General features: G+C 36.2%; 3 protein-coding genes and 1 non-coding gene across 6 annotated transcripts in view; 1 reads left to right on the top strand and 3 right to left on the bottom strand.

Moving 5' to 3' along the window:
- LOC144845464 (cAMP-dependent protein kinase catalytic subunit beta) overlaps nt 1-6,146 on the bottom strand; it is a 49,842-nt gene extending 43,696 nt beyond the window's left edge. The window contains exons 1-2 of the mRNA XM_078702829.1: nt 5,993-6,146; nt 5,532-5,640 (exon numbers count right to left, since the gene is read on the bottom strand). Coding sequence (XP_078558955.1) covers nt 5,532-5,640; nt 5,993-6,010 — 127 coding nt within the window. The 5' untranslated portion in view covers nt 6,011-6,146. The remainder of the gene's footprint in view (nt 1-5,531; nt 5,641-5,992) is intronic.
- A 742-nt stretch (nt 6,147-6,888) lies between these two features.
- Trnat-agu (transfer RNA threonine (anticodon AGU)) lies at nt 6,889-6,962 on the bottom strand. The gene has a single exon. It is a non-coding gene; the product is annotated as a tRNA-Thr (tRNA).
- A 3,278-nt stretch (nt 6,963-10,240) lies between these two features.
- LOC144845475 (deoxyhypusine hydroxylase-like) lies at nt 10,241-18,333 on the top strand. Its single transcript, XM_078702850.1, has 4 exons — nt 10,241-10,638; nt 14,789-14,865; nt 15,230-15,473; nt 15,892-18,333. The coding sequence occupies exons 1-4, from the start codon at nt 10,365-10,367 to the stop codon at nt 16,197-16,199; spliced, it is 903 nt and encodes a 300-aa protein (XP_078558976.1). The 5' UTR covers nt 10,241-10,364; the 3' UTR covers nt 16,200-18,333.
- The window catches only part of LOC144845435 (choline transporter-like protein 1), a 135,488-nt gene continuing 132,710 nt past the window's right edge, over nt 17,729-20,506 (bottom strand). For 2 of the 3 annotated variants that reach the window (XM_078702772.1, XM_078702770.1), the window contains one exon: nt 18,560-19,888. In XM_078702772.1, the coding sequence (XP_078558898.1) occupies nt 19,706-19,888 (183 nt within the window). In that variant the 3' untranslated portion in view covers nt 18,560-19,705. Of the gene's footprint in view, nt 19,889-20,506 lie in introns of all 3 variants that reach the window. The other variant, XM_078702773.1, reaches the window with a different exon arrangement.

Genomic DNA, 20,506 nt, shown 5'->3' with positions numbered 1-20,506 from the left:
CTTCAATAATAAAATACCGGTAGTTATTTTAAAGAAATTATATAACATGACAATTAGCCAGTATCTATACGTTTCGAAATTCAATATTATATCAATCGGATACGAACGGTGTTTCTCTGAGATTAAACTTACTAGTGGACTAACTAAATAATTTATAAGGGTTTCAATATTTACGAAAATATAAATGTAAAAGGTTGGCCAATCACCTCCCAATATCCTAAATTCACGTTAGGATGGTCTTTCTGTTGCAAGTGCGTACGACGACACACGGTAGGGTGGTACTCAACACAATTTCCTGTACAGAATGTTGTTTAATTCTGTCGTCATATCTTTGAAACCATATGGGCCTCGGCATAATTTTCTGATCTATGGAGAGCATCAGTTGTTTAAAAATCGGTGTGATTATATCATTTTATGTGTTGTTAACTACGTCTCATTTGGCATAATATCTATTCCCGCGTGACCATAGATCTGCTATTAATATCCTATGCAATTCTCAGTGGAATGCAGGCTTAATATGAGCTTATATATGTTTTATATTTTGATTATTGAATTTTGAGGATAGATTACCTATCTGATCTATATAATTTACTCATGTATATTTGCCTTGACAATAGTATAACTTGAAGACATGTTCATATATTATTTAAATTGATATAGCGCTGCGTTTGTATTTGAGGACAATTATCCTACAAGGCGGTAATATTAATTTAAAGACATGAATTAAATTATCAGAATAGTTTAATGAGTTTTGCTTACTACCAACTTGTTGAATGTATAGATATATTTAAGTTTAAATAGGCCTACTAACGATGGAAACATACATAGCCTAACTATGTCGTCTCAAAATGCATAATAAATTCCATTTCTCATACTAATGCGGCACTAAAGGCAATACAAAGCATCGATTGCTGGTGTGATAGCTTGCGCCTGAGAAGCTACTGTATTTCCAATGAGAGTTCTGTGGTTCATATCGGATACACTCGCCAACACGAACCTAAGTTTCTCAATATCTTCGTCCAAAACTAACGGATGCCAATAATATGCTTCCGGAACGCTTCCGTTTCTGATTTCCGAAATCGGAGCTTTCACAACGCCGATTTTGAGTGGCATACTGGTAGTCCCGATTGTTTCCTATACGAGGACGCAAAGCGAGTTGACCAATGGAAAAGACAGTTCGAGTAATATCGCTTGTGATTGGTCAACTTGCGTTGCAATTACGTTTTTGCATCTCAGTGGGATAATCTTTAGTTGGATGTTGAGTATAATACTTAGACCTGGTGCATCTAATGTGATTATAGGTACGCCAAAAAATGGGAAAAGGTGGGGCCGGGGGAAAGGTGTCTTAAACGTTGATTATCGTTGATACCGTACAATACACCGATAATGGTAATTTGGTTGCTAATATTTCTTCTGTCCAAATTATCGAGAAACGATTACATTGGCGGTTGATTGCAAAGCAACTGTTGCGTGTCTATTAACTTTATGGGCGTTCACCCACACTCCAAAGGTTAATAAGCTATTTTTGTCCACTCTCACTCATCACTTGAGAACTAGTTTCCTAGCAGTAGAACTATTTAAATGCTCATTTTGAGTGTCAAAGCTGGGTCAAAGTTGACATGTGTCCTATTTTTAACTTCGATTTAATAGGTGTGTGTTGTCATTTCCGCTGCTTCAACGAAAGGTATAATTTTGAGTGCCGGCAGCTTCCGCTGACTCAGTCCAAATCTTTCAATAAGATTTTTGTTTAATTGATGGTTAATCGTTGCCATGGAAATACAGCGTCTCCCTGAGGCAATATGGTATCAAACATTGCTCCTTGAATATTGTAACCATTATTTTTAAAATGCAGATTTTTGGGAGTATCTTAAGCCTATATTAACAATAATTATAATGGTCTATCTCTACATGGCGTTATTGAAAGACGGATGTAGGTCTACCTACTTCATTATAGTCTAAGATAATCTGATGATTTTCAAATTATTTATTCAATTGATTGGTAAATCTATTTATAACACATTATTAAATGTGTTGAGCAAACTCATCGGACATTCTATAATTGCAAGCGAATCAACCTACATAGAGCATAATTTAATATTATTGTAAACAGATGACATCTAATGAGTTGATAATACATGACATGATTGGCGTGTACAGTGCTGTATGTGTATTCACATGACTGGATAATCTCTGTAAGTGTGTGCACTAAACACATGGACATCTAGACCTAAATGCATTTGTATAAAACACATGGTGCATTACTTTAAAATGTGCACTAATGAGTCTGTGTTCATTAAAATATATTAACGGAGATGGTGTGAATACAGTAGTCTTTTATGTGCATTAAACACCTTATAATAAATGCATCAAACATTGATATGATAATTCATGTTGGCATATTGTAAACAGTGTCACCTATCATAATGTATGAAACATAATATGGATATGATTGTGGTTTTGTAATTAATACACAGATGTTCAAAATAAAATGATATTGGTCCTGCCTTACCGGTTGCGTAGCCCCAAAATAAGATAGGTAATGTAGTGTACGTATTCGGTATTCCACCAACAAACACTAATGTCAATGTTTGTGAAGACGTCATTTGGTTCATCCGAAGATCATTTTTGTTTTAAGTTTTACGTGAATTAGTTAGAATGACAATATAAACCGAGCGCGACTCATGTTCTGACGCGTGGAGAGGAAAGATATAACAAGACATGTGACTTCGTGACGCGTGCCTTGACAATCAATTACTAGTGCCCAGGGGTACAGATTGTGCCAAGCATCGTAACGTAAAGCATCAATGTAAAGGTGGTGCTATTTACTTATGTTTTTCGAGATGGTTAGGCCTACAGACGAAAATGCACATTAATGGGCCAGTGGAGAAGGGACGAGCATGTGGCATATCATATGCATTTTAGAATTACCACTTTAAATACACATCATCTACGGGTGTTTAACACATATTATACTGTTGCTGTTTTTGGCGCCCCATAGTCGAGTAGGCCTAACACATCAACATTTTAGGTATCCGTCAGTGGGAGCGAACTTACATGACGTCATCTGTATGTTTTCAGCTGATACTTCTCTTATCAATTTGGATGTTTCAGAAGGTCAAGAAGATGAGATTAAAATCAATCAATATCCCACAAAGTAATACAATGACCAATCGGTATCGATCTATTCGGACAATTGATAGGTCACACAGAAAGAAATCAGATTATCAAAATTGACGGTCAAACAGAGACAACTTGATGCATGGATCAAATTGTGGTTTTGATTGGTTCGAGGAATATGAGTGACCAATTGCTACAATTTGTAGAGAAATGGTCGAAATACCGTACACTTCCACGTACACTCTACTGACTCATATAGGTCATTAGTGAACATCACGTTGCTTTTGTTTAAACCGACAAAGATAGCACCGTAGGTTCATGTCATTCATAATATTTCTCATTAATGTACAGTAAACCAACCGAACTGCTAAACGGATTGGAAAAGATCAAATGAATTGATTAATCTTCCTCAATGGAAATTGTATACAGCAAATTCGAATCTGTCTCAGATTATAGTATAACCGTCTCATTGTAATATAGGTTTTTTTTATAATAACTATAATGTTACATTAATAACTAGTCCTTTTTAACAAATAAAACTGTTGTCCTTTCCTCTGCAATTTTATTCTTAATATTTCATCCTGTAACTAACTTATGTAAAAAATATCGTAGACTCGTATTTTATGCATAAAGTTTCAAGTTCATTTATGTAAATATTTATGGTCATTATGCCTAAGCCTCGATTCAGTGCTTTATTTTATTATCATTGTAGATGAGCGTGATGGTCCATCAACGACTTGTTACCAACCATTAAGTAGTTCAGGAGGTTTGGTCATACACATATTTAGCTATACGATGCCTGAGCCAATTATATCGATTAATATGCGGGCTGTGTAGTATGTAAGAAAGATAGTCCTACTTATAGTTCTGTCATTCAAATCGTATTAATAGACGCTATTTGGAGCCTAATTATTTGTCGTCGTTGTACAAATTGGTCAAATAGACAATGGGAAATATCATAGTATAGTAATTATGTACGTTAAGTAAATCCGCTATTATTTAGATATATTATAATTTATTTTGAGCGTCTCAAACAAGAATCAATGGAATATTGAATTCTTGAATCTTGAGTTAGCACAAGACAAGAAATAGTGTATACGGGACTGTCATAAGGGCACACTTTCTTTTGGAAGCCTTTTATGGAAACCCCTATTAATGGGACGCGTTCCAGCGAAGCGAACGAGGTGCAGATAGTAGGCCCTAACACACGATTGTCTGAACAAAGTGCAGTGGTGTAACACGTCTAACCTTATCTCATGGGACACCCTATTAAATAAACACTTTTTGGATCCCATGGGTGTCTGAATAAACTGAGGAGTTTTATACTGTACAAGATGATGCCGAATACCATTATAAAGTATCCTTTATATATTTTACTCCGGTAGTATAACATGTTGATATGCCCATTTTAGGGCCTACATGATGAGTTTTACAAAAACCATGATATTCCTTATACGTGCACCATTTAACGTGTGACAGGTGATCTTATGGTAACATGGGCGGAGCAGGGTGTCTTTGAGAAGAAGTAAATAGGGTTTGTCATGATGGGGTAGGCCTTTATTCACAATGACTCCGATACTAAGAATCACATAACTACAGACAAATCGTTTGTTTCTTTCACTACAACAGCTGTATACAAGCACTATTAAAGGATTAATATCCAGTGGCCAACACGACGCATATATTTCTTTGAAAGGCATATCGATTTTTTTTGTCAAAGACCCCATGCTTATGGAATTAAGATTAAACGTCAATTAGTAATAAGTTGAATTTGAATACAGAACGAATCGTTGAATAGTGCGCCTAAATGTTCTGTAATACCTGTACTAATCAATAATCATTCTGTTCAAATAACGACAGCTAAAATTATCTCTAAAATATCGACTTCCTCTCGTGATTGCTACTTGCTACATTATGTAAAAAAGTCAATTATCATGGTTTAATCATGAAGCTAATGGTTTATTGAGAGTATAAAACAACGCAAATCAGCATTGACTAGGTCTACCTTTGAGTTTCTATTGAACAAGAACGGGTTTCTTCCTAACCGGTTTCATAAACTACAGTATTGGTTCACGAAAACCTGTCGTAAAAACCGGTAGGCCTATTTGACGATAGTCTGGAATCAATTCGATTTTTTAAATACCTGATTGAAAATCGGTTCTTTTTACATGGAACTGTTTCTGTTGGCAACGAACTACTCTTTTAAAATACGGCATTTAAATCTGAATTGCTCAGGGCCTCTACTATAATCACTTGCTCAATGGAATATTGGACAATTTTTGACTTATAAGCCTATTAAAATAAACTTTAAAAAAGAAATTCTTTTAAAAAAATGGTGCTCATTACAAAAATATTTGTTTTAAACGATTACGATTATTATATTTAGTTGATTAGCATTTTGTTAATTTACTCACCAAAATTATTATAATCCGTTGTTAAAAAAGCTGCACCAGACGGAGATGCCTTTTTCTTGAACATGTCGCCGTCCTTAGAATGGGACTTGTGCGAGTCCTTGCCGAAAAACTGAAAACAAATTAATTTAACTGCATAAAATAAATTCCGTATGTGTTATCCTATAATTCATGTACATTAGTAATCCAATGACAATATGTGGACAGGACCTTGTTTAATAGAGAAAAAAGAAAACTTTCTTGTGGTAAAATTGGCAAATAAAAGGAATTCACAGATAGGTTGTGATAAGTCATCGGACAATCCGGCGATAAATCCACCTGATGCGAAATGACAAAAGCGAATTATACGACGGCACGGTATATAATTATAAACAATGCAAAATTAATAAAGTCTCGCATTGTTTGTAAAACAGTGGTTCGTCCAACAGAAATGGAAATGAAGAAAGGCGTGAAAATGTACAAACCTTGGCTATCGATGCCATACCCTAATATGCATATGAAAGCATTGAACGAATATGTAGGCTCCTGTAGTGTATCGGTTGTTATGTGCGGAACGGCAAATACAATCCTACACTGTACACACTTAAATCCTGTCTTTATGAACGAAGGCGTACGCAATATAAGAACAGACTGAATGTGCTGTGAGCACTCACTCATTCATTCAATCATAGGTCATGACCTCTAGTATTTCCTTTGCGATTGGCTATCCCCGCTATCTACATTCATTTAACTTATCTTCTGTTTTTCATTTAGTACTCATCATGAGGGTATCATAGTCCAATTATTCACACAATACTGAATTAGCAATATTGACGAGTTAATCAATAATATTGTAAGCCTACATGTAACTATAAGTTATCAACCGACAGTACATACTTTTCATGGAATTTACAATTTTAACATTTTGAATGTATAAAGATTGTTCCTTCACTAATAACTTATTGACATTCATTTTTTTGTATCAGTGTGGCATGAGGTGCGCACGTCTTGAAAAAACCCCTCAGTTGGACATTAGGTGAACTATACATACACGGCGTGCGCGAATGCACACATGAAGTGCCTAAGAATGCCTATATTATCATTATCAAATAGACTTCATTTTTGTACGTGTACAGTAGTATTTGACGTACAGACAAAACGGCGCAGATTCGTCTGAAATTCGGACGCGTTGTTTTCTCATGCACTCACCACCACCCTCCCCTCCTCTTCCCCAGTGGTGCAGTCAATCAAAAAATGGATAAATGGGATATTGGATCCTTAATTTAAATATTATTTTTAAAAAATATACCATAAAAAAAATTGGAAATGATAATTATTACACCAGGAAAAAAAATTCACTTAAAAAAAAAAAAAAAAAAAAAGGCACTGCCCGGATTTGAACCGGGGATCTCCTGTTTACTAGACAGGCGCTTTAACCAACTAAGCCACAGCGCCGGATACACGAAAGGGGCTTTACTTTGCATCTTAAATAAAACTGAGGGCAGTATATGAAAATGTTAGTTATGACGCGCCGAAATCGCATTAAAGATATGCCTTTGTTGCAATGAGCCAATTTATATAAGCTCATATTTGTTTATATTCAGTTACAGTTTTTCATGTAAATACGAAATGTATATATATCACAAACTTTAATGTAGTACAATTAATATTTAATAGTAGGCCTTATACTTCAAAGGTAGTATTCATGTGAAATTGCAAGTTATGGGCCAGGGTCGACGAAAGGTCCGCCGTCGTAATAATACCGTATCCTATTCAATAGTACTATATATTAATTATTATAACTAATTATTTCATAATGTGTAAATATTATAGATAATGCAACAATTAAATTAAAAGATGGGATGTTTTATAGGGCCGGTCGCAGTCAACATGGCTCAAACAAACGCGGGTTCTATAAGTACGTATAAGGGGTAGGTAGGTAGTAAATAAAGTCCATGAGATTCAAGCAAGTTCCAGTGTTTATCAATAGTACGTGATTAATTATTGTGATATTTCGAATGTTTTGAACTTATCTCAATTAATAATAATGTTATCGGATGATGCCCTATGATATCGTTACGATTCATGAAGAAGCTCACAGTCTATACAAAGTAAACAGTGATAATATACAAAACTGATAATGTATAAAGTAAACCTAAGCAATGCTGGTCTCTGTGTATGTACCGTATTTTTCTTTAGGAAAGGCATGGAAATGCATCATTCCTCGTGTCGAAGACCAGTTTTAAACCAGGGTCCTATATCGGCTAAACATGTACATGTGGCAAATAACCAGGAGCAGATTCAGCTTGGGAAGAAATTAGAAGCCATTGAGAAGGAATTAAAGCACAAACTTCAGGCTGTGGAACATGCTAAAAGGGTTTTCATAGGTCGGAATATTAATAGAAACAACTTGATTCGATCCACAAGTTTGGATGGTGTAAACTCTACGTCAGAAAATATACTTCACGGACTAACAGAGGACATTGTGCATAAAGATCGACGTATTTCAGTTGGAGGAAGATTTTTATATTCACAGTATCATGGTCAAGTGAATGTGGTATCAAACCCGGACGACATGAAAAGCACCACGACGTCAAAACCACGCCATTTCTTACCTGAATTGAATACACATAGCAGCTGCCCTAACAGTCCGCTTATTGGACGAAAGTCAAATCCGACTAGATTTAGACCTGCGTCAGAAACGTCGCCATTCTTGACGAGGCGTACACTTTTAGTGAGAGAAACAAGTCACGCAAACATGCTTCAGTAGTTGATGTTAACGAATTGGAACATGCATGATCAGGCTGGTAGCCTATTTTTTCAATGGCTGATGCAGTATTAATATCAAATGTGTTTCTATTTGTATAATGAATTACCAGAAGATTGATATTAATTAAAATCACTGATAAATACTATTTCGTTTCTAACTTGTTTATTTTAGTGATTTATGTTACTGGCTCTAAGAGTCTAAGGGATCATCTGTTCAAACTTTTGCAAATGTTAAACATATGAAATTGTGTTCTCTTTTTAGGGGAGACAACAGAGTGGCACATTCACAAAGAAAGAGAAATAACGGTTAAGCTATATATATACGTTCACGTTTCTCATGATGTCCAGTGTACTAACAACAAACAATTTAATTTAAAGATACTGTTTCAATACAAACGTTTCCCTGAATTTAACAAAAATGTTAAATAGGTCATTTAAATGTCTCATTATATTAATTCACTTTGAATTATTCACAAAAACGTAGTCTTCCATTGTTTGGAAGACAATTTAAAAAGTATATTTGGATTTATTAATGATGAAATACAAGGCATATTTTTAAAGTTGCGAAAGATTAAACAATACTAGCAATTTTAAAATATACAATTTATTATCGCGCCGCGGCTTTAGCCAGCTATATCCCCAGAGGACTACTCATTCAGAAGCTATATCAAGCGGAAAGCTTATTATCTACAGCTGACATTAATTGATAGGTCCAAGCTGCTGGACCCAAAAAACGTATGGGAAAAGAGAGTCTATGAGGGCTCACGGTTTTGGATTCTCGCCCTTTGATTGGTTGACTTGACGCAAATCAACACAAAGTGAAGTCACGTTGTACTGAGGACTGTATGTCCAATACACGGGAAAATAATGTATTGAAATTCTTTGAATAGAAAATGATAGAAAATATCAACAGGCGATGTATGCTATTAACTGGTAATGTTGCATCGTTATCCCTAGCTAGGTAGTAGGCCTATATACATATGTGGGCCGGGTCAAATTAGGGAGTAATTAATGCTCCTACCATGGACCTTTAGATTAGATAGGTCCATGCTCCTACCCTGGAATATGTAGGCCTACCATATACTGTAGTTTAGTTTATTTATGATTACATTTTTGTTCAGTACAGTAGGCCAGACTATATTTACACAAAATGTTTACTACTGATTGTTAAACAAAAATAATTGATATAATAAATTATTATATCTGAAGAAAGAACAATGATTAAAATTGTTAGTCAAAATGTCGAGCGGCGTTTTTTGTAATCTTGTCTTAGATTGGAATGATTACAGAAATAAAAAGAAAGCCACTCCGCGAGAGTGCATACCTCCGCCTACTGTAAAATTCTCCTACGTAAGATTTCTCCGGGAAAATATATATATAAATATATTTGTGTGTCTTAATGCTGTGTGTTATTTAGGCTAACTTCACTACAAGCATGTGTATGCGAATTTGGTTTAATCGTTATGTAACCAGCCTTTCAACTAACAATAGTATCAGTTGACCTACTCGTATTAAAAAAACCTGTAAATTAAATCAAATTATGTTTTAAAATTACAAATCACAAATTATAACTCTTGCCTCTTTTTTGGACAAGTAGTTCTCGAGAAAATGCAATTTCAGTTTACTTATTACTTTAAGACTGCTCGCCGGCTTTTGAAAATTCTGTCCTATCTTTTAACACTAGCGGGTCTGAAAATTATACTAAAAAGTGGTCCAAAATTGGGACCGTGGTCCGGATTGCTTCCAACATTTAATGGAGTAGTCCTTGACCACATATCTATCTGTATTTTGGTAAAGACTTTGTAATTACTTTTTGAGTAATCCAGCTAACAAATAAACAAACAAACAGACAAACGCGATCGATTATCCTCCTTGGCGGAGGTAAATTAATTTTATGAACAAGTAATATTGGCGACGTTGGCGTACCATATATACGAAAGACAATTTTACGTTTTGTATGTCGCCGTCGCACACATGTTCATTTGCTGGCTTAAAACGTTAAAATGACAATTTTATTTTTGTAATATGAAAACTTCACAATTTTGATATTATTCTGATATAGTATTGAAAGCTCCGAAAGCTGTTACCATGCCAGATATTTTTGAAATTAAAAGAATTGGTGCAAAATTATGTGATGTTGCTAGGCCCTTGCCCGAGCGGTTTCGGGCATTGTTTACTTTACGAAACCTGGGCGGGGAGGCCGCGATTGACTACATAAATGAATGCTTCTCTGACCCGTCAGCCCTGCTTAAACATGAATGCGCATATTGTTTAGGACAAATGCAAGATAAATACGCCATACCAAAGCTTATTACGGTGTTAAAAGATACACATCAAGATGCTATGGTTAGACACGAAGCAGGTAATTAATAAATTTAGGCTAAACCTAGGGCCTAGTACTAGTAGTAATATTTATTATTATTTATTTTATAAAATAGAACATTTCATTTTTAGAAAATTATTTTCTAATTAATTATTATGAATTTTTTTTCCGTGTGTGTGGAGAAAGAAGGCCTACAAAATAGGTAGTATAGAATAAATTTAATTGTTATGGTCATCATACTAATAATAATCTACCGCCGGTACAGTAGTACTAGTGTAGGTTTTTTATGATATCTACTAGCCTAGTACTAGTACATACAATGTAATTTTGTAGTAATTTTAGGTATCAATGTAATGGCTTAATATTACAAGCACGTCGACCGTTTTCCATGTCAGATCCATGACCTGTCTCTATCCGGCAGGAGGATAGTCCGGTCTGCTGGATTCCATCAACAACAGTTGCTGGTCTTCACTGGTGGCGATGAAACAGGGCTCTGCATTGGTCGGCTGTGAAAATACGTCTTGGGGAAGTGCCAGAGGTAGGCGGTAGCTACACCTTCCAAGAAGCGTAGTCTGCTAGGAGCAGCTGCTGTTCCTTTGACACGCGGCTTAGACGTAAAATGTCCAAGACACGATAGTAACACTCTTCCCCAGTAGTAGCGTTGCATTGTATTCCGGTGATATCCAAACTGAGGACATGGTGGTGGTGGCCGTCCAAGCAACAACTCAACAACTTCAAATGTTGGTCCTGCCTTGGCCAGCCTGTGGGTGGGGCCGAATGGTCCAATCCGACAATCCCGATTACTCAACCATCTCGTGATCAGCCAGAAGCCTATCAAATTTGGCCAGGAGCCACTCCCAAGCCCATTGCACAACCATGCCTTGTCAAGTCGTTGATCTCGTGTTTGATGGCATACATGGTTGGATCGCCAAACAGTGCAATCCAGCCTAACACTTCCACAGACTGGAGGCTGCTTCTCAGCCGCACCGCTCGCTCCATGTCCCAGAGGGCCGCATGTTGAGAAAGTTGTAGATCTCTCTGCAACCAGTCAAGATGTAAAAACTGTAAGCACGGAACCAAACAAGGCCGATGTCCCATTCACAACCGGTGGCATAGCCATTCGCGCTTGGTCAGTCGCTCTCCGTGTCCTTGTCCATATGCTCTCCTCTTGGGCGGCTTACTTGCGGGGTCCATCGCAGGCTCCTCTTCCTCAGCCCGACGATCACACTCCTCTACCACATCCAAACCAAATGAGGTGATAAGGCTCACCACACAACACCAGTGTATAAGAGCTGACAGGTGACTAATAGCCGGAGCTATCATAAGAAGTGCGGGCCTCTTCCCTCAAATTGCCTTTTCCAGCATCTTAATGGCTCCCCGAGTTTTCCTATCCGTTGGTGGGATGTTGGTGCCATCCCCCATAATGTGCTGGCCGTTCAGGGCTGCCAGATATCTTCAGGTGTCTTCCCTTTCCTGATGCCCACCACCACCATCTGGTTGAGTGCCGGCCACTGCACTTGAGCCCTTCGTCAGGTACTTGGCTCCAGCAGTTTAAAACAAGGCTGAGCATGCTTCTTCATCATGTGAGCCCTTATGTCGTCCACTGGACGACATCCAAGGTGACACGATATCTTTCACACGACCGGGGTGCTCGCCACTGGGAAAGCTCTCCCTTTTTCCCTACTGATGAGGCCTGTTTCGGGGTTGAACCACTCCGTTCACCTGGACTCGCCATGATCACCTCCTCCATCTCGGATTAGACTGTTTCACTAATATCGGCCACCGATAACTGATCTATATCTGAGGAAGAAGAGAAGATAAACTGAGGACTTGCAGTCCACACATCAATACAAAGTGATGTCTAAGGCCTCAGATGGTTCAATGTTCACAAATAGCTTTCATTAAATCTGCAACATAGGTGGCTACCTCCTCATTGGTGGACCTGCATTCCCCAGTATTGGTAAGTTGACCTCTCGACCCAGCATCAGCATTTTTAGAGTGAAGCCAGTCGAGAGATTCACTGTGGCACATAGTGTACCAGCAATCTGCGGCAGATAGATGTCCCAGTCTCGCTGTCTCTTCCCCATGAAGCATCTCACAGCATCCATAGTGTGCCATTAAACCGCTCTACCTGACCATTCGCCTTCCGTGGCAGCGTAGTCTGCCAGGAGCATCCGCTGTTCCTTCGACACGCGGCTTAAACGTAAAATGTCCAAGACACGATAGTAACACTCGTAGCGTTGCCTTACATGCCGGTGATATCTAAACTGAGGATGTGGTGGTTGCAGCCGTCCAAGCAACGAACAACAACCACTTCAAAAGTTGGTCCTGCCTTGGCCAGTTCGTGGGTGGGGCCCAAATGGTCCAATATTACTCGAACATCTCAAGATCAGAATGGCCAGAAGCATATATCAAATTGGGCTGTCGTCGGTGAGTAGCCAGAAGCCACTCCCAAGCCCATCACACAGCCATGCCTCGTCAAGTTGTTGATCTCCCGTTCGATGGGATCGCCAAAGAGGGCAATGGTGGCGGCCGTCCAAGCAACAAACAACCACTTCAAAAGTTGGTCTTGCTTTGGCCAGTTTGGGGGTGGGGCCGAATGGTCCAATCTGGCATTCCCGATTACTCAAAGTTGGGATAAGGCCAGAAGCCTATCAAATTGGGCAGTCATCGGCGAGTAGCCAAAGGGCACTTCCAAGCCATGGCTTGTCAAGTCGTTGATCTCCCGTTTGATGGGATATGTGGTTGGATCGCCAAATAGGGAAATCCCTACCACTTCCACAGGCTGGAGGCCATTTCTCAGCCACAGCGGTCACTTCACGTCCCAGAGGGCCACATGTCGAGAAGTTGTAGATCTCTCTGCAAACGGTCAAGATGAAAACAGGCGTCGAACACCTTGGGCGCAGCCATTCGCATTCGCAACCCATTCAGTTGAGTGTCTGCCACTGCACTTGAGCAGTTATCCACTAGACCACATACAAGCTGACATAATATCCTCTGCACGGCCGGGGTGTTCGCCACTAGACAACCCCCCCCCCCCTTTTTCCCGACCGATGCAGTCTCCTTTAAAGTTGAACCACTCCGTTCACCTAGACTCGCCATGAGCACCTCCTCGATCTTGGATTAATCAGTTTTTTTTAATTCAATATTTTACACAGAGGTGCCTCAGAAAACAAATAAAACATTTTAAAACAACAAAGAAACTAAACAGAAACATCAATCAAATCTCTTAGAATTAACAAGAAATTGTTGTACATAATAAAACAATAAAGCATTTTCACAAGTCGAAAGAAGATCAGACCAAAAATAAAAATTTCACTTAAAAATTTAAAATTGGGATAATGCCAGAAGCCTATCAAATTGGGCTGTCATCAGTGAGTAGCCAGGAGCCACTCCCAAGCTCATCGCACAGCCATGCCTCATCAAGTCGCCCTTTCCAGCACATTGGTGGGATATCAGTGCCATCTCCCATAATGTGCATTCAAGTGCTGCTGGATATCTTTAGGTGTCTTCCCTTTCCCGAGGCCCACCGCCATCTGGTTGAGTGCCCGCCACTGCACTTGAGCCCTCTGTCGGGTACTTCGCTCCAGCGGTTTAAAACACGCTGGAGCATGCTTCTTCATCATATGGGCCCGTATGTTGTCCACTGGACCACATCCAAGGTGACAAGATATCTTCCGCACGACCGGGGTGCTCGCCTTTTCCCTGATCCTCCGGAGTTGAACCACTCCATGTTAAATATAGCAAATATAGTTAAAAAATATTTCCCCAGCAAACCGGCAATAAAAAGTAACTAGATTATTAAAATGTCTATATAGTTTAACAACACTTTACCACTAAACCTTCCTAAAAATGATTTACATGAAAAAAAAATGAAATTTTTGGTTGAAATTAACCGTTTCGTTTGTCTTTTTATAAGTGAAATAATAATTTTTTTTTTACAGAAGTGAATAACTCTCTGCAAAATGGCCTATTTAAAGTCTGATTTTATTCTTCATTTTTCATGTTTTTGGGGGACAATGTATAAAATAAAATGTACAATTAAATATTAGAATAAAATTAAATATAATGTTAGGATGTACTTAATAAAATGTTATATCATAAAACCTTACTGGGCCCACAAGGTGATTTCGGGCCCTGCTGGGCATAGATTTTTAGTATGACCTGCTTTATATAACTATATTTAAAGGAGAAGCTCTTGGTGCCATTGGCTGTGATAGTGTGGTGCAAGTTTTAAAAGAATACAGCAATGATCCTGTAATTGAGGTAAGGAAAAATTAATAAGTGAATACACATTTTTAAATACCTAATTAAGCCAAACCACAAAGTGATGATGATGGTACTTATTTGTAAGCCACGCACAGAATGAAGTCACAATTTTGTTTATACATTATGGAACATTCATTTCATTTCCTTTATTTCGGATAGTACATCCAACATACAACACAAAAAGAGAAAAAATTCACCAGGAAATTAACAATATCATCTTCCACAAAACAACCTAAAATATCCTAAAACAAACATAGTCACTATTTTATTGATTTGCACAAAATATTTGTTTAAAACCCCTAGGTGCAACATGCGTAGATATATGTGGTCGGTTATACTAGTCAAATTGACCTTTTTTCAGGTTGCTGAAACATGTCAACTAGCTGTAGAACGAATAAAATGGCTTAACAGTCAAGAGAAAAATGAAAAATTAAGTGAAAATCCATTCAAATCTGTTGACCCAGCACCACCATCTACAGAAGGTGACCTGGCACTTCTTCAACAAAAACTTTTGAATGAGAATTTGCCCCTATTTGACCGTTACAGAGCCATGTTCTCACTCCGAAATATCAACACAAACTCTTCAGCTCTTGCATTAGCACAAGGTGAGGTTGTACAGCATTTTGCAATAACAAACAAGTTATAAAGGTCTTCAGTCTTGTTGTACTATTGTCGGATTTATATTAGAAAACTTCGATGTAAATGAGGACATAAGGATATTTTATTTTATGAACCGGTTTGATTAAAGTACAGTATGTCCTATGGCAAGAAGTCTAAGGTTTGCAACATTCTTAAAGAAGCGTTGTCACAATATCCATAAAGAGAGAGCAGCCGATTGAAGCCATTTTCGGTTCTCCAATTAATTAAATTGGACGAAGAATTACATTGCAGCAGTAATCGTTCATTTATTAATTGTACATGTACACAAGTATCATGGTCCCGTAAGGCTTGAAAGGCCCTGTGGGAAATATTGTAAAGATGTTTATAAGGCTCATGTGCACTTAAGTATGTTTTTTCTTCTAGGCTTAAAGTGTAACAGTGCACTCTTCCGTCATGAAATAGCATACGTCTTAGGCCAGATGCAAAACCCAGCAGGTATTGAACAGTTGAAAGAAAATCTGAAACTAAAGGATGAAAACCCAATGGTTCGTCATGAATGTGCGGAAGCCCTAGGATCCATTGCTGCTGATGAGTGCTTACAGACATTGCAAGATTTCAGTCAGGATAAAGAAGTGGTTGTAAAAGAGAGTTGTGAAGTAGCTTTAGACATGTACCAATATGAACAATCTCAAGATTTTCAATATGCAGACACTCTAACTAAACTTGAATAGCAAGATTCTTTAACCAATTACAAAAAATATATATATATATAAATCATACTGTCAAATTATTGAAACAGTGCTCAATGAGCATAACTCATTAGCGAAAGTTCCGTATTTTTTAGTTGTATGAAAAAATGTCTTTGGTGGGATTCGAACCTGCGACCTCTCGCTTACAGGGTGAGTATCATAGCACTAGACCACAGAGCGGCCATATATAGTATTATCACAGATTTCCACCCACTAGATACATTTTCTCATACAACAAACGCCCTCACAATCAGTGACAGTGACACTTAACTAGTCAGAATAAATTTCAACTTTAATACGCAACGGTTTTTAAATAACATTGTGTATATTATTAGTTATCTGCACCTTGGCGGATAACTCATTGTGATTGTATGAGATCATCATAAACTTTTTTTTTCTGTATTATTGGTTATCCGCCCCTTGCGCTTGTGTTGAAATTTTTACGTGCTTAAAATGACATGAAAGGCGTAGAAAGTTTATAAGAAATTGCACTAAACTGTATGTAGTATGTATACAGTATATAGTGTATACTGTATATACTTAGACACAAAATAGGGCACACTAATGTTTTTCTGTGCGCAATATTCTAACAGTAACATGTGGCGTTTGCGCGACGGATAACCTAACTCGTCCATAGTGACGAGTTCAAATCTAGTTCTTCTTTCTTTCCACCCTATAATGAGATCATGATCCGAATGAGCCCTGTTTCAATAATTTGACAGTATGATTTATATATAATTTACACAGTGCTACGCAACACAATTGATTTATATTTGATATATATATATATACAGTAATTACTGTGCAGAGAATTAGCAGAATGAATGCTTATTGTTAAGAAGCCACATCATGTGCTGTGATGTTTATAAATTAAATTTTAAATTAAATGCATGTTTTAAACGTACAGAATATTAACCATATGGTGGGTCCCACCAGGCTTTCCCAAAATTTTGAAAAATACAATTCAAAAGATAGAACATTAGGTAAAGTTCAATATTAAGGCCCCACCCATATTTAGAAAATCCTGGCTCTGTCAACTAAACGTTATTATTATTCTTTATTTCATCAAAAATGCTTCTTATATACACTGCAGAGATAATAAAAAATATACATATAAAATACAAATCCATATAAAATTATCAATATCAATAATGTCTACGATGCAGGTGTTCTCTCCATGAGTTAACGTAGGACAAATGACCTATTATAACGTTTTTTTTCCTAAAATCAACTATCAATTGACATGTTTTGTTTAAATTAATTTTAAGGAAATGGTCTTTACACCAATTAGTGAAATGAGTTACAACATTATAGTAATTGTTAACAGATTGGTTATTATTTATTAGACTAACAAGGACAGTGTCAGCAGGGGAGAAAGGACACACCCCTGTTGAGAACCAATGCTATTAAAGATTGTAGAAGAAGATGTTTTATTTACTTTAACCTCAAATACATTCTTCAATCACTATTTCTTTGATTAAATTAAAATGGTCAAATAAAAATACCAGTCATTTATCATTTCCGAGTAATATTTTAATTCAAAAGTGAATACAATACATTATTACAAAAGAATATAATATAACGCTTCCTACAATGCATGCTAAAATTGGTTAAATAATTGTATTATCCATCCCTTAATAATTGCTAATTACCATGCAATATTTATGTTACAATTATGGGAACTGAATTTAATAATATGCACCTTTATAGCAAGAAAAGCAAAATAAATAAAAATCTACAAAAAACAACTATTTGCAGCAAATAGTCATAGAAAGTGACAAAATAAATATAAAGTAAATATAAACTAAAATATATAATTCGGTTACAAATGGCTGGATGTAAATTATAAAATACACATATTTAAAACTATTTATCTAGAAATAGTATATAAAAACTAACAATTACACTGCAATAATTTTAAATAAACATTAAATTGCTTGTAGAGTGCACGCCAACTGTACTAGATGATTTAAATGAATTTCTATTTAAATAGACATGGAATATGGAACAGGCATTAACCACATTGTGATTCGTCCAAAAAGTTTGCCTCCCCAAAAAATGAACGGTAACACTAGCCTAACACTTGGAGAGATAATGATTAGAAGTAAAAGAAAAACACCAAAAAATTGGCCAAGTATAGAACCAATAACCTTCCAACACTGTACCAACTTTGTATATTATTTAATACTTTGAACATGTGTATGAATGAGCTTTTTACGCAACCAATCAGGACTGTGCCTGTTCTTCACTCACTGGTATGGAATCATTTTTAAACAAATTCTATTTGTGTACATTTACAAATTGCTTTTAACATAAAGAGGAGTACAAAACATGGGATTACCAATGAATATTTTAATATTGTAATAAGAAATATCAAGAATTTTCATGTAGTAGGTTATATGAAAATGTCCTTTGACCAAAGTTTATACATACAGTATAGTACTAGCTGATATAAAATGTCAAATGATTTGGCTCATTTGTATCAAAACAGACTTCTTTATATAAAAATCTTCCCATTATTATTATAGAAAACGCTAACTGTACTAAACGGTTTATTATAGGCCAGAAAAAGTCTTTCATTTATCTTGTCCAAAGTAGTAATAATACACTTCCCATAATTTGTTCAACCTCTTTTTAAAATTTTGAATTGGATCCAATAAGTGATAAAGAAGGTGGAAAGAATGTATTTCAGTCCAACTAATGGAGAGTGGAATGTTTGAGAATTTGTACTGGATTGTGGAGTTCTGTCTTCTCTAATGTTTTATCTTACTTATCTTTGAAATATACATGGACTTTAGTCAAATTTTCCCCAGTTACATGAAACTTAATATTTGTAAGTTAAATCGGAAATTTCAGTGCGTTTTATGTGCTGCTTGCTACACACTAAGAAAATCTATGTGCAACAATTTGTATTGTACTATGACTTGTGACCGACTTAATCCAAAAATTGTCTTTAGTATCTTTTTATATTCAGTAACATATTATACAATACTTTTAATCTACTTTAATTTCCTTATAAATTAACATGCTTTGCATTGATATTAACATCTGGGATTACAATATTTTTCCTCAATTATTCTTAGTATATAATTATTCTGGATTAAATAAAATGTATTACCCTAGTATTATACAGTCACCATTTGTTTCGGTTTAGATATCAGTTCTACAGTAAAATTCTTTATAAATTGAATATATTTAGTTTGATTACACTTATTTAACATATACTTTACTCACTACATATATATTCCCATTAATTCATTCAATTGTTCACAAAAATTTCAACGTATTGGTATTTCATTACTGGGAGCCAATTTTCACTCCTTAAAGATATTTGTCCTGTGTTTTATTCCACTCAGCCTTATTTTTTAAAACAAAAATGCCATTTAATTCAATCACACACATAATGTAAAATTACATTCAGTCAACAATGATACAAAACAAAAGAAAAAGTCTTCAGCAGTGAGCCTACCATTCTGGGTCAGATGATTCTATTTATCTTCGTCTTTAAGGTCAGGGTAGAGCTTCTCGGATTGGAGAGCAGGCTCCACTTCTTCTGGAGCTGCATGTCTGACATCAACTCCTTCTTTAGCGGTGACTGGTGCTGGTGCTGCTGCAGTAGCAGCTGCAGCTCCTTCGTTATCTATGGCTTTACTACTGTTGCTTACGAATTCCTAATGAAGGAAGAAGAGAAACAAATTGGTAGCGAGTGCTACTTAAATGCTTTAAATTAACCTGGATCATATAGTTAATATTGATTAAAAGATATAAAAACTTAGTTTTATACACAGAGCAATTAGGATTCAAAGACCATACTTGAAAAAAGATGAAAATAATAAAACATATTTGTTATTAAAACACACACAAAATTTCTATTTGGTGCTGGTTAAATTACAGTTCTACTTGTCATTCAGTTTACATTCTTTCATATTATATTAAGGCTCACGGATACAAAGACAAAACTCCATTCAGCTTCAAAGATTCAATCTTTGACCCAATGGATTGGACGACATCTAGTTAGTATATTTTTATGCATTGTACTGGCCATTTAAAACGATTTCTAGTATAGTACTGTAATTACACAATAAGTCAATGTAAAATACTACAATACTGTAGGCCTATGTTTTCAGAGTAGAATTAATATATTAAATATTCATAGTTTTATATAGCTTTATATACTTTTAGTGTAAGAGAAACATAAACAAATTATAAAACCAATGAATTAAGATGGAGTCAAATAAATATATTCTTTCATGCACAGATTATATTTTTTACATGGTTACAACCCAATT

The sequence above is a fragment of the Antedon bifida genome, chromosome 6 (assembly GCF_963402885.1).
Source record: "Antedon bifida chromosome 6, ecAntBifi1.1, whole genome shotgun sequence".
Lineage (NCBI taxonomy): Eukaryota > Metazoa > Echinodermata > Crinoidea > Comatulida > Antedonidae > Antedon > Antedon bifida.
The sequence above is the reverse complement of the archived record's forward strand: the minus strand, read 5'-3'. Positions and strand labels throughout refer to the sequence as shown.

Coding starts and splice junctions, on each gene's coding strand:
- LOC144845475 (XM_078702850.1), top strand. CDS start 10,365: ATGCCAGATATTTTTGAAATTAAAAGAATTGGTGCAAAATTATGTGAT. Junction 14,866..15,229: donor GCAATGATCCTGTAATTGAG/GTAAGGAAAAAT, acceptor ACCTTTTTTCAG/GTTGCTGAAACATGTCAACT. Junction 15,474..15,891: donor AGCTCTTGCATTAGCACAAG/GTGAGGTTGTAC, acceptor TTTTTCTTCTAG/GCTTAAAGTGTAACAGTGCA.